At 40.4% G+C, this 12,853-nt stretch overlaps 1 protein-coding gene across 15 annotated transcripts in view; it reads right to left on the bottom strand.

Moving 5' to 3' along the window:
• cast (calpastatin) overlaps nucleotides 1-12,853 on the bottom strand; it is a 145,090-nt gene that overhangs the window by 42,243 nt on the left and 89,994 nt on the right. For all 15 annotated transcript variants that reach the window (XM_060935475.1, XM_060935466.1, XM_060935476.1 and 12 more), the window contains 5 exons: nucleotides 8,347-8,430; nucleotides 7,263-7,328; nucleotides 5,008-5,082; nucleotides 4,812-4,865; nucleotides 2,138-2,179 (listed from right to left, as the gene is read on the bottom strand). In XM_060935475.1, the coding sequence (XP_060791458.1) occupies nucleotides 2,138-2,179; nucleotides 4,812-4,865; nucleotides 5,008-5,082; nucleotides 7,263-7,328; nucleotides 8,347-8,430 (321 nt within the window). The remainder of the gene's footprint in view (nucleotides 1-2,137; nucleotides 2,180-4,811; nucleotides 4,866-5,007; nucleotides 5,083-7,262; nucleotides 7,329-8,346; nucleotides 8,431-12,853) is intronic.

Below are 12,853 nucleotides of genomic sequence, written 5' to 3' on the forward strand. Positions count from 1 at the left end.
TTAAATAAAAAAAATAATAAATAAATCCACACAGTATGGGGTCTATTTCTCTTGACCCTAAAAAAGCATGGCCAATTTTTCTATGTTTAACTCCGAATGCAAAATCTTTTATGAGAAAGAAAAAAAAAGAGTCACTAATGGAATTGCGTCAGAAAAAACTGAACTTTCATTTGCAAAAATTCAAACCAAGATTTCACTGAAGCGACATTACTATAAATGGTGATTTTTAAACCTGGTTTTCAGTACATTTTGCCTTGGATTCCATACTTTAGCAAGATCACTGAGCTGACAAGTTACGGCAATCATTTCATAATTTTGGCCCCTCTGCTGAAGGAATTACCCTTTAATATTCCCAGGGTCCCATCTTCCCCAGCTCTATAGGAAGCTGAATAGCTCTAATAGGAACCTGAAAAGATGATCCATATGTCTGTATTTGCTTAATATGACAATCATTGTGGGGTTGGGATTAGGGTTAGGAGTTAGGGTTAGAACATACAGTCAAAGAAAATAAAAGTACATTATAGTACTTTTAGAGGTACACTGGCTTGTCACTGGGGCAGGACCGTCTAAGGTATTTATTTATATACTTTATATATTGCTTGGGAAAATGTATGTACATTTTTGGCCCTAAAAACGACCTTGAGGTCCAAAAATGAGTCCTAGTATAGATTGTTCTTTGGGGAACAGAAATGGACTCCCACTGTACCTCCATTTCTGACAGTGTAGGACCCTGGGAACTCCACTAAAACACAAAGTTCAGAACCAGACTTGCATCCCCAGTTACCTAGCAACATGGATAAAATTGTGACATGAGCAACCTTAGGTTTGTGCTTTGGTCAATGCTGGTGTATTGGAATATTAAATATCCATCCATTATCCATAACCACTTATCCTGTGCAGGGTCGTGGGTAAGCTGGATCCTGGGGTACACCCTGGACAAGTCGCCAGATCATCACAGGGCTGACACATAGAGGTGGGGTTTATATTAGACCGTATCAGCGGATCATCAGATTAACGTTTTTAAAACGATTAGTGTGCACACAGCAACGCCAATACACGATTCGCGTGCACACAGCAACACCAATACACGGATACGTTCGGCTCCGCTGGCATCCTGCGCTCCAAATTACTCCGCCCTGAACAGCGAGTGCCCTCTGGAGGGTGCGCACTCCGGCCCTGCGCAGCTCACAGAGCGCGCGAGTATAGCGCACGAGCAGTGATTCGGGACTGAGCCGCTGTGTATGTGATCCCAGCGCATATCACTTACCACTTGCAAGTGGAAGGATGGCAAGCCTAAAGACAATCATAACTACACAATGGGCAGTATTTGCATCAGTATTTGCAGTATTTTCATACTTTTATACTCTTTAATGAAAGGTGATACAAGGCGGAAGTCCGCGCCGTTTTTCAGCAGTCGCGTCACATGACCAACGCCAGCGAATCAGGAAGGTGGATGTCACAGTGACGTTGTCCAATGACGACGCCAGCTAGAGCTCAGCACAGCGTATCCGCGTATTCTCAATGTTTACACAGCACCGGACCAGACACGATCTAGATTGAATACGTGGACCCTGGCGGATTCCCGTTTCCCGGCGTTTCCATGTAAACGGACAGTGCATCCGCGAAGAAAACGAGACAGATACGGTCTAATGTAAACTTGGCCAGAGACAAACAACCATTCACACTCACATTCACACCTACGGTCAATTTAGAGCCACCAATTAACCTAACCTGCATGTCTTTGGATTGTGGGGGAAACCGGAGCACTCAGAGGAAACCCACGCAGGCACAGAGAACATGCAAACTCCACACAGAAAGGCCCTCGTCGGCCACCGGGCTCGAACCCAGAACCTTCTTGCTGTGAGGCGACAGTGCTAACCACTACACCCATGGAATATTACTCATTTGTTCTAAGCTGTACGAATTAGATTTTTTAAAATAATTGTATTTCTGATAATATAGTTTTCTCCCTTAATGCGATCATGTTCTTATCTACTTTAGAAATATTTTTTGCCTTTTGTCTCCAAGTATGTACCACAAGATTTCTGGTTCTGATACACTCCCATAGCAAAACAGACAACACAAACCTGGAAAGTGGGGGGGGGGGGAAAGAAATGTCGGAAAAGAGCTTTCTTACCTTTGGGTCTTGCTTTGGCTTATCAGGAGAAACCTTTTTTCCCTGGTGCAATTTAAAAAAAAAATAAATTTGTACATTCAGCTTTACAATACAAGCAACATTTTTTAAATTTATCCTTCAGTTTCTCACTTTAATTCTTTATACAGGTATTTTGCTGACGGCATGCTCGTGATACTTGATTTAAACAGGTTTCTTTGCTTTAGTGCATTAGGTGTTTAAAAACAGTGCAAAAAAAAATTAGCAGCAGACGACTGAATGGTGAATAATAATATGTACTCAAATATGAGAAGCATGAATGATATCATGCCTTATTCCTCAGGGACATCAGGAGAAAAAAAAAGTTTTCAAAAAAATTTAAAGAGAAGAACCTTTAAAGAATGATTTTTATTAAGTTTTTGCTATAATACTTGAGAAAATATTAAACATCTCTCTTAACTTTGGTTTCATAAGCTTCCATTTTTCATTTCATAAATCATCCTTTATGAACGTAACAATATTAAATAGACATTATGCTCAATCAAGTGAATAATCTAAAATGAAACATCTTTGTGTGGTTGCACAGAAACATGCATTCTATGCTCTAATGTGCTTTAACCTTCAAGCAACCAAGCTATTTTAGCGACGAATATGACCGGGTGGGGTCATTTATGACCCTGCTATATTCAGTACAAGAACCTGTATACCTAGTTATTTTATCTAGACAGTCCTTATGTCTTATTCAACAACACTGACTGAAAAAGTAAAAGCAAAAACGTCCATTGCAGTGTCTTTGTAACATCAAAACTAGCGATTAACTAATATGCTAATACTAGCGAACATGCTATTTCTAGTGGATATGCTAATGCTAAAATTAACCATCATCACTTTGGGCCTCAAGTATCTGTCTCAATGCTTCTGCGGCTGTAAATCTAACTATTCTTGGTCTACTTCCCATGGTTCACTGCAATAAAAGTATAACATGCAGATAAGTAGTTGGTAAAAGCAAAATTTGATAAGGAATTACTGCAAGAAATCCGATGCTTCTTTCCGTACAATTTTTCATTACTCTTGCCACGCTGTTCGGCCGATCCCCGCAAAAACCTATGAACAGTTGTAGGACAAGTTAACTGACAAATTCATGGTAGGAAATATTTCGCATCAAATGTATAAAAACGTCACCCAAAATTACACTACGTTCACACTGCAGGCTGAAGTGACTCAAATCCGATTTTTCGCCCATATGTGACCTGTATCCGATCTTTTATTGACAATATGAACGACACAGATCCGATTTTTTCAAATCCGACCCAGGCCGTTTGGATATGTGGTCCTAATTCCGATTCCTATCCGATCTTTTCATATGCGACTTCAGTCTGAACCGCTAGGTCGCATTCATCTGACTTACACGTCATCAACAAGCCACAAACGTCACTATTCTGCACTGAAGTAGGCGGCGGGTCTCTCAAAAAAAGTTACAACAACATGGCTTTGATGGTCCTTTGAACGGAGGTTGCAGTCACTACCCCGCAGAACGCCTGAGCCAAAACCCTTGCCCTCTTCCTTCTCAACCTCCTCCTTAACATCAGGCTATTGTGCATGTTCTGGCTCCGTCGCAACAACAACTGCATCATCGCCAGGTACTCCATGCTGGCTACTGTCATACACAGGAAACTTTAGGTTACTTCCGTAAACACTGGCCATGCTCACTGCGCGTGACGTCGTCGTATCCTGCAATGCGCATGCGGAACACTTTTAGGTCGCTTTTCGTTCATACTGAGGATCACATACAAGTGGCATATATTTGTTAATGTGAACGACCTTACAAAAAAATCGGATTTCACAAAAAAATCGGAATTGAGCATTAAGCCTTGCAGTGTGAACGTAGCGTTATACGCCCGGAGTCATAAATGACCCCACTCAGTCGCTTGAGGGTTAATATTGTTCCATGTTTTACAATGAAACTTTAAAGTAAAAAACAAAACTTGTTTCCTATCTAGGAAAAATGTCAGATTTCCTAATTTGATCCTACAGAATAAATGTTATTCAAATTTAAAGCAAGCTTAAAGTGTAAACCTTGTTGAGGTGCAAATAAAATAACATTACAGCACTTAAAATTTTGCGAGCTGGAATGATAAAACTTTGATGTCGCATATCTGAAATTATTCTAATCCATATTCACTGGATATGAGCAATCACGCGCTCCGATTGGCTACTCTACTACTAGGATATCAGCTCATATACCGTGAGTAGAGAAAAACAAACAGCGGTGCGTGTTGCTGAAACAACCGAGGCCGAAATAAAAACTCTACTCGAAAACAAAACCCAAAAGATACAAAAAGCAACAAAATACGGAATGAAATTTGATGGTAAGAACATCTCTGTTTTTAATTTTTCAATTATTATTATTAGAGCATTTTCCACAAATTACGACCGTCATTGCGCTGGTTTGTTCACATTCTAAGAGGAAATGATTTTGTCGGACGTTTTGTATAAAGTTTTTATAAAAATAAAAATGCTCCATTTCTCAAAATGCAGTGAATGTGGATAGAATAAAACAGTTATTCCACTCAATCTCGTCATACACGGCTTACAGCCGACTCTGCACTACTCGATTTCGTGGAATAGCTGTTAAATGGCTCTTCACCCAGACAGAACCTTATAATACTAAGGTTGGACATCATGGCTCGTCTCCTACCTCAGTCTTTGGTTTGAGATTCTGAGCGGCTGCAGTTGCTGATTCTTGAGAGGGCTGATGAGAAAAGAAATTAGTGTGTGATATATAGATACTGTATAATCACTTCAGTTGGGATGGTGTAATCAGTGCATATGCAACATAGCAGCAGCAGCAGCAGAACATTACTACATGCGGTGGTATGTTGACATATCCTTACCTTTACTATCTCAATCTTTGGTTTCTTGTCAGCAGGAGGAGCAGGAGACAGACTTGCAGGCACAGAAACATCTTTCTGCAAAACAATTTGGCAAAGGAACTTGGATGAAACCGTCTGGTATGTATACACAACACCATCACAAGTAGATTAATATTCTTACACATTTTAATACATACTGTAGCCCAGTGGCAAAGTGTTACTATTAGAGCTGGGACTTGAGCTCAGCCAATACTTAGCCAGACACCAAAAAAGCAAAGGATTTTGCAAGGGATTAGCGTCAGGCTGCCAGGTCGCTCTGTTGTGCCTAGCTGTCGATGCTGATTTTAAAAGTAACCAAGTGAATTACATCAGGAAATGAACACTTAAGCCTGAGTGAAAAATACTGTAGCAAGCGTGCAAGAAGAGTCCGAAGACAGAAGTCTTAGGCCCTGTCCACACGGCAACGGATTCAGGTGAATCTGATAAAATTGTTTATCGTTTCGGCCTGGCGTCCACACGGCACCGGCGTTTTGGGTGCCCCAAAATGAAATCTTTTGAGAACGGGTTCCAGAGTGAAAAAATCTGGCAACGGCGCCGTTGTGAAGTCGTCTGGATGAGTAGAACGGATTTGTTTACGATGACGTCACAACCACATGACTGTCAGTGCTTCACGCCGGGTAGAAGTGTAACGAACTCGATGCGAGTTGTCAACAAATCCTATAACTTGGTTCATGAAACGCGCTTACAAAATATTTTCACTGTGAATATTTATTGTGTAATGGTGCAGAGAGAGAGAGAGTGAGAGAATAGCCCTTAGGGCAGAGTCTTTAGTCCAAACACTGCGGAAGCAGTACCAAACCGCGCACCGCCCGTGCGCTTTCCAAAAACAAAAACAATCCCGCCAGCAAACATAGGGAAAAAAAAAAAAAAGGAGCGATCTCACCTCTTCAGATGTTGGTTTAAGTCCGACAATACATTCCTCAAAAAGGGCGTAGAAGAACAAAGTAATCCATCAACGTGTAGCATTCAATTTATTCCGGACCATTAAAGAATTCTGGAGGATATCAGAATGTTGGCGTACCAGCTTCCATCTAACCCCGTTCATTCCTCTTTCCGCGTCTTTCGTTTTACGCTACTGATTAATAATCAAAACTGTATGTGGCTGATGCTACAGAAGAAGGGGTTTATGCGCATGCGTCTACTTCTTCTATTGTTCTGGTGTCTCCGATGGGACCGTAGTGGTGTGGTATGTGTATTGCATCGTTTTCAGCAAGCGTTGCGTTGTCATATGTACCTGAAATTTTACTGATCCGTTGCCCATGTGGACGCGATATTTAAAAATAAAAAATAAAAAATCTCATTGCCGTTGTCGTGTGGATGTAGCCTTAGTTTCTCGGTCGTTAGCCTGTGCTAACGACTTGCTCTCGATAGCGCTGGCTTGACCACTTTATTAGCATTTGCTAACACTACTGCTGAACGCTACACCGACTGGAAGGTGACTTCACTGCTGTGCTGATGGCGCTGACTCGTGGTTAAGCTAGCGTTGGCCTTCGAGCATGTCTAAAGCGATAAATTTTAGGTCCCTTCCACTATAAATCAAAATCTGATTGGTTAATTCATCCATCACTTCGTATATAAACATACACCGCCATGGCCTTCTGTCCCAGCAATGAGTGAGCCAGCTCTAAACTCTTCTCAGCCTCGACACTACAAACAAAATCTCATTGGATAACTCGATTTTAATGTTTTCAGTATAGTAACCCTTTCATTTCTGAAGCAAATTTGATAGAAAACGAGGCCAAATTAGAATTCGAAGAGAATAATTAATGAAATTACGAAAAATTAAAGAAATTAAATGTAACATTTGAAACACTGATATGTTTGGGCCTCTCTGAACGCCTCAAAGGCCCTGACGGTTCCCGTCTGCTGTATACATACCGGTACATAGATCTAATCCTCAATGCTCATAATGCAATAATCATATACTCCTGTATATTTCAGTACATTTTTTTCATGTTGCAGAGGAAATGGAAAGCACAAAATCCTCCGTTCTTAAAACCCTCCTGTGTTGTAAAACTTGATAGTTTTACATTCAACTCATACAAAAGCACGGACACTTCAGACTCCTTCCTAAAACGCTGAATAAACCTCTCCTTAGAGAAAACTTTATAATCAATCGCACACTTAAAAAAAAAAAAAAAAAATCTGTTCATACGGAGTGTCCGCTGATCCCATACAGCGAATTAATATAAACCTAAAGAGAGTTCCTCTCTTACTTTCTGAGCAGGTGGAGCAGGGGCGAAGTTTTTGCTGGTATTGACAGCAGCCATAGTTTCATGTTTCTGTTAAAAAAAAAAAAAAAAAAAAAGATAACCACAGTCATTAGAAATCAACATCTGCACAGCTCAATGTTTATTATATGATACATTTCTTCACTAATAATATTTCAGTGAGGAGTTAATGAGATGGATTAGGTCTGTTAGAACATTATGCTGACATTATGGAGAACCTTTGGCATTCTCAAAAAATATTTCCCTTCATCATACGCTCTTAAAGGGGCGGCACGGTGGTGTAGTGGTTAGCGCTGTCGCCTCACAGCAAGAAGGTCCGGGTTCGAGCCCCGTGGCCGGCGAGGGCCTTTCTGTGGAGTTTGCATGTTCTCCCCGTGTCCGCGTGGGTTTCCTCCGGGTGCTCCGGTTTCCCCCACAGTCCAAAGACATGCAGGTTAGGTTAACTGGTGACTCTAAATTGACCGTAGGTGTGAATGTGAGTGTGAATGGTTGTCTGTGTCTATGTGTCAGCCCTGTGATGACCTGGCGACTTGTCCAGGGTGTACCCCGCCTTTCGCCCGTAGTCAGCTGGGATAGGCTCCAGCTTACCTGCGACCTTGTAGAACAGGATAAAGCGGCTAGAGATAATGAGATGAGATACGCTCTTAAAAATATTCAAGAGGCTTTTTTTTTTTAAATATGTGTAGAGGTTCTGAGTTTACAGAGGGGCTCGAACTTTTCAGAGGAAAAGCAAGCGCTCTCTGCCGTCTTCCACATACATGAGCTCACAGACTCCAACGATTGGCTAGGGCTGCTGTGATCGACAAGGGAGGGATCATCATCATCCCGCCTACCCAGAGAACACGACTAATTTTGCTCTCGACTCATGATCAGGATTTGAACTCATGGATAATAGAACCAAATCGGGAGCCTCTTTGATACCTTTTCTGCCAGAAGAGCCCTCTGTTCTAGAGTTCTATATAGAACCTCAAAGATTTCTAACAGCAAAACAAACTGTCGAGCCTTTTAAGATGCCAAATTTAACAGCTGTTTTCCAGATATGGCCCAAGGTCAGTGTTTGCATTCCTACCACTTCTGGTGTGGATGTGCCAGGAGGTGGAGATGATACAAATCCAGAGGAGAGAGAGTCCAGAGCCTCATCCAGTGTTGGGGGCTTTCAGAGATATCACACACACGTATTAATATGTTGGGGGGGGGGGGGGGGGGGGAGCACACATCATCGTTCACAACAACATGGACCACAGCAAAGATATTTTAATGGGTTTAAAAAAAAAAAAAAAAAGGATACCACACCACTCTCATTCTCAATTCTGATTGGTCAGAAGCTGTTGATTCATTTTCTATAATAGCAGCCCTGACAATAGTGCCAGCTGTAAATCACAGGTTAATATTAACGTGCTCATTGTAACCCATTATTATAACTTATACAGTGACTCACATTGCCGACACTCTTTATAAAACGGATTTGACAATGCATAATTATTGAGACTGTGGAAAAAAAAAATGGTGTGAAAAAAATAGCTGTGTGAATATCCTGAATTTAACGCTTGTATCAAAACACGCCCAATTCCTTCTTATTGCTCCTATTGTTTGGAGCATGTGGAAATGATTTGTTCTCTCAGGCCGAATGTCAGTATTTGTTTTATTATTTTTTTTTAAAGATACACTTCTTTGTTTTGTTTTTTTTTTATTGCTGTTCTTTGTATCGGTGGTTTTTAATGCTGACAATCTGTGCAACTTCCATGGGCAGGATTTTTTTTCCCCTTTTGCATATACTTCTGTTACTGTCCTACTGGCAGTAAAGATCTGTTGATAATAAAAATAAATAAATAAAATGTAACAGCATACTCAAGTTTCGGTCATTGGAGGGGGACACACTAATGCCATCTTAAAAGATATTTAGCCAGGACTAAAAATTACACAAATATGTGGAATGCTTAAAAAAAAAAAAACCCGGAAGCAAGCTAGCTAGCTAGCTAACTAACTAAACACACATACACTATTAATGCCATCTTAGAGACATTTAGCCAGGACTAAAAATATTACACAAATGTGTAGAATGCTTTTTTTTGTGTAATATTTTTAGCCCTATGGGCGGCACGGTGGTGTAGTGGTTAGCGCTGTCGCCTCACAGCAAGAAGGTCCTGGGTTCGAGCCCCGGGGCCGGCGAGGGCCTTTCTGTGCGGAGTTTGCATGTTCTCCCCGTGTCCGCATGGGTTTCCTCCGGGTGCTCCGGTTTCCCCCACAGTCCAAAGACATGCAGGTTAGGTTAACTGGTGACTCTAAATTGAGCGTAGGTGTGAATGTGAGTGTGAATGGTTGTCTGTGTCTATGTGTCAGCCCTGTGATGACCTGGCAACTTGTCCAGGGTGTACCCCGCCTTTCGCCCGTAGTCAGCTGGGATAGGCTCCAGCTTGCCTGCAACCCTGTAGAACAGGATAAAGCGGCTAGAGATAATGAGATGAGATGCATTCCACACATTTGTGTAATATTTTTAGTCCTGGCTAAATATCTTTAAGATGGAATTAATAGGTTTTTTTGTTTGTTTGTTCTTTTTTTTTTATAAAGACCAAACAAACTTAAAAAAAAAAAAAAAAAAACTATTAATGCCATCTTAAAGATATTTAGCCAGGACTAAAAATATTACACAAATGTGTGGAATGCTTAAAAAACCCACAAAGCTAAAATTTTCTAAAAAATAAAAACCATCTAAAATGAATTCATCAAAACAAAATAGAAATATCTTAAACAAATAAATACATTTTCTTAAAAGAAGCTAAATTATTTTTCTATTTTTATGAGAACTACCACCACCACAAGAGGGTGCTATAGTCCCAAAAGGACTGACAAGCACAAAAACTCCAGACACACCCTATTCCATTAGTGTAAAAACAGGCAAACCATGTGACTTCTACAAACACCATGGACAACAGGAACCTTCTTCCTCTTCGTTATTCCATAATTTCTTAGGCAATAAATTCACTAATTGAAATGCAACAGCAATAGGGGAGAGGAAGCAAAAAACGGGTGTAGACATATTGTTCGTGTGTGAGAGAGGGTGGTGTTTTTTTTTTTAATTGGTGGTTTTGTTGGGCAGGGCAACTGAGCATTCATTACTAATAATGATGTCAGGCTGGTGGGGTTTTCTGTTCTGACATGGGTGTAAGCACTGGAGTGAATAGGGAGCAGCCTGTGATGAGTGTGAATACAGAGGAGACTGGGTGTATGTAAGAAAACACAGATCAGTAACCAGGTGTTTCAAACAGACACACAACAGGTCAGCATCAAGGGTGGGAGCGGAGCACAAAACACCGCGCTATACAATACACGAGATTATAATTTACCAAATTCTCATGTCAGCCATAAGTTTTTCCAATAGCTCAGAGTGACACAATCCTTCATTTCTCAAAATGGTGACACGTGGAATTTCAATGTGCCATCCATGGCTAAGTAGATTAAATTTAGTCAATCTAGTCTTAGCAAGTTTACCAAACTTCTGAGGTAAATGTGATGCCAGGCTAACATCATGACGGAGACCAAAATTAAACGTAGCTAGTAACACTCTCAATGATAAATGGTCAAAGATTTATGCTAGCTAGACTGGATGCACCATTACTGCAGCTCGTCGTCGATCAAATCAACAAACAGCCTTTCTTTACATAAATACCTGCTTATTTAAGGACATAAATTATACAGCAAGACCAAATCTTAATACATTACCTTGTTTAACCATAGACGACAGATGCAAAATAGCCATTTTGGCTAATACTGGCAGATTTACATTTTATGTTTATTAACCTGCATTGTCCGTGTGTCAAATAAACCTCAAGTAAAAATAAAAACAAAAAACTAGCTAGCCGAGCTAACATTGTGACGGAAACCAAAAAGAAAAAATGAATACTACTATTTTGTGTCTTCAGTCAACTAACAAATCAGTTACGACATGTGAAAACTAATACTAGCTGGTGATCTCACTTTGACTACAGCCGTTAAATTTAACATCGTAAGTCAACTTCCGAAGATGTCTGATCTGACAGCATTAGTAATACGTTAACAATAGAAGCTGTAACTTGAACACTAGCCATTTAACTACCCCTCTTATTCTAACTAGCTAGCTACTTACAGTCTGAAGTACACCGTGTAATTACCCTTAACCCTATGGATGTAAAGTTCAATACAGTTAAGGGCCACGTTTACCTTTAGCGTTGGAAAGACATTTTAGACGGGGTGGAGCAGTCGAGCCGTTTATACAAACCCAGTATCAAGATTAACTTGCAACTTAACGGCTAGTTATATTTTATTAAAATTAGGTTCCCTGTGGGCGGCACGGTGGTGTAGTAGTTAGCGCTATCGCCTCACAGCAAGAAGGTCCAGGTTCGAGCCCCGTGGCCGGCGAGGGCCTTTCTGTGTGGAGTTTGCATGTTCTCCCCGTGTCCGCGTGGGTTTCCTCCGGGTGCTCCGGTTTCCCCCACAGTCCAAAGACGTGCAGGTTAGGTTAACTGGTGACTCTAAATTGAGCGTAGGTGTGAATGTGAGTGTGAATGGTTGTCTGTGTCTATGTATCAGCCCTGTGATGACCTGGCAACTTGTCCAGGGTGTACCCCGCCTTTCGCCCGTAGTCAGCTGGGATAGGCTCCAGCTTGCCTGCGACCCTGTAGAACAGGATAAAGCGGCTAGAGATGAGATGAGGTTGCCTGTTCAAATTATGATCAGTTTGGAAACCCAGCATTAGGTCCAGTATGGATGACCCAACATTTTTTTTAAACCAAATGAAGTTGACCCAGCAGACCGATAATCAGAGATAAATGTTTATAGCAAAAACAAGTGCAAGATAATTTTTAAGTAGCTACAATTAATGTTAATAGTTACGCATATAGCAGCTGAAAATTAGTTAAAAAGTGTACATTGCATAAGAAAAAAAATCTTTTGAATTTTCTTATACGTACAATTTATGGTTAACATAAAAGTTACCTAATTTTGGGTTGCTATACAATAACTGACATTATGTCTAGCTAGTTAAAAACTACCTCGCATTTTTGTTGTAACATCTTAGATTATTGGCTAGGTAAAAGTAACATTAATAGTTACGTAGTAGCCCAAAATTAGATAACTTACAACCCCAGTTCCAAAAAAAAGTTTGGATGCCGTGTAAAACATACATAAAAACAGAATGTGATGATTTACAACATGCTGCCATACAGACATTATCATTTTCAGGGAAGGCCTTACTTATTTCAGCCAGACAATGCCAAACTATTTCAACCAGATTATGCACATATTACAATTGCATAGCTCTGTGTTGTTTTTTTTTTTAAAGTCCAGGCGCTAAACTGGTTTGCTTGCAGTTCAGACCCGTCTCCTCATGAAAATATTTGATATTTGGAGCATTATGAAGCACAAAATATTACAAAGGAGACTTTAAACTGTTTAACAACTGAAACTTTATCTCAGGCAAGAATGAGGCAACATTTCACATTCAAAATGACAGCATATTGGTCTCTTCAGTGCCCAAACGTTTAATGTTGTTAAAAGTAGAGTTGATGTATCAATTTTATGAAACATGTTGCTGGCACTAA

This window comes from Neoarius graeffei, chromosome 12 (assembly GCF_027579695.1).
Source record: "Neoarius graeffei isolate fNeoGra1 chromosome 12, fNeoGra1.pri, whole genome shotgun sequence".
Lineage (NCBI taxonomy): Eukaryota > Metazoa > Chordata > Actinopteri > Siluriformes > Ariidae > Neoarius > Neoarius graeffei.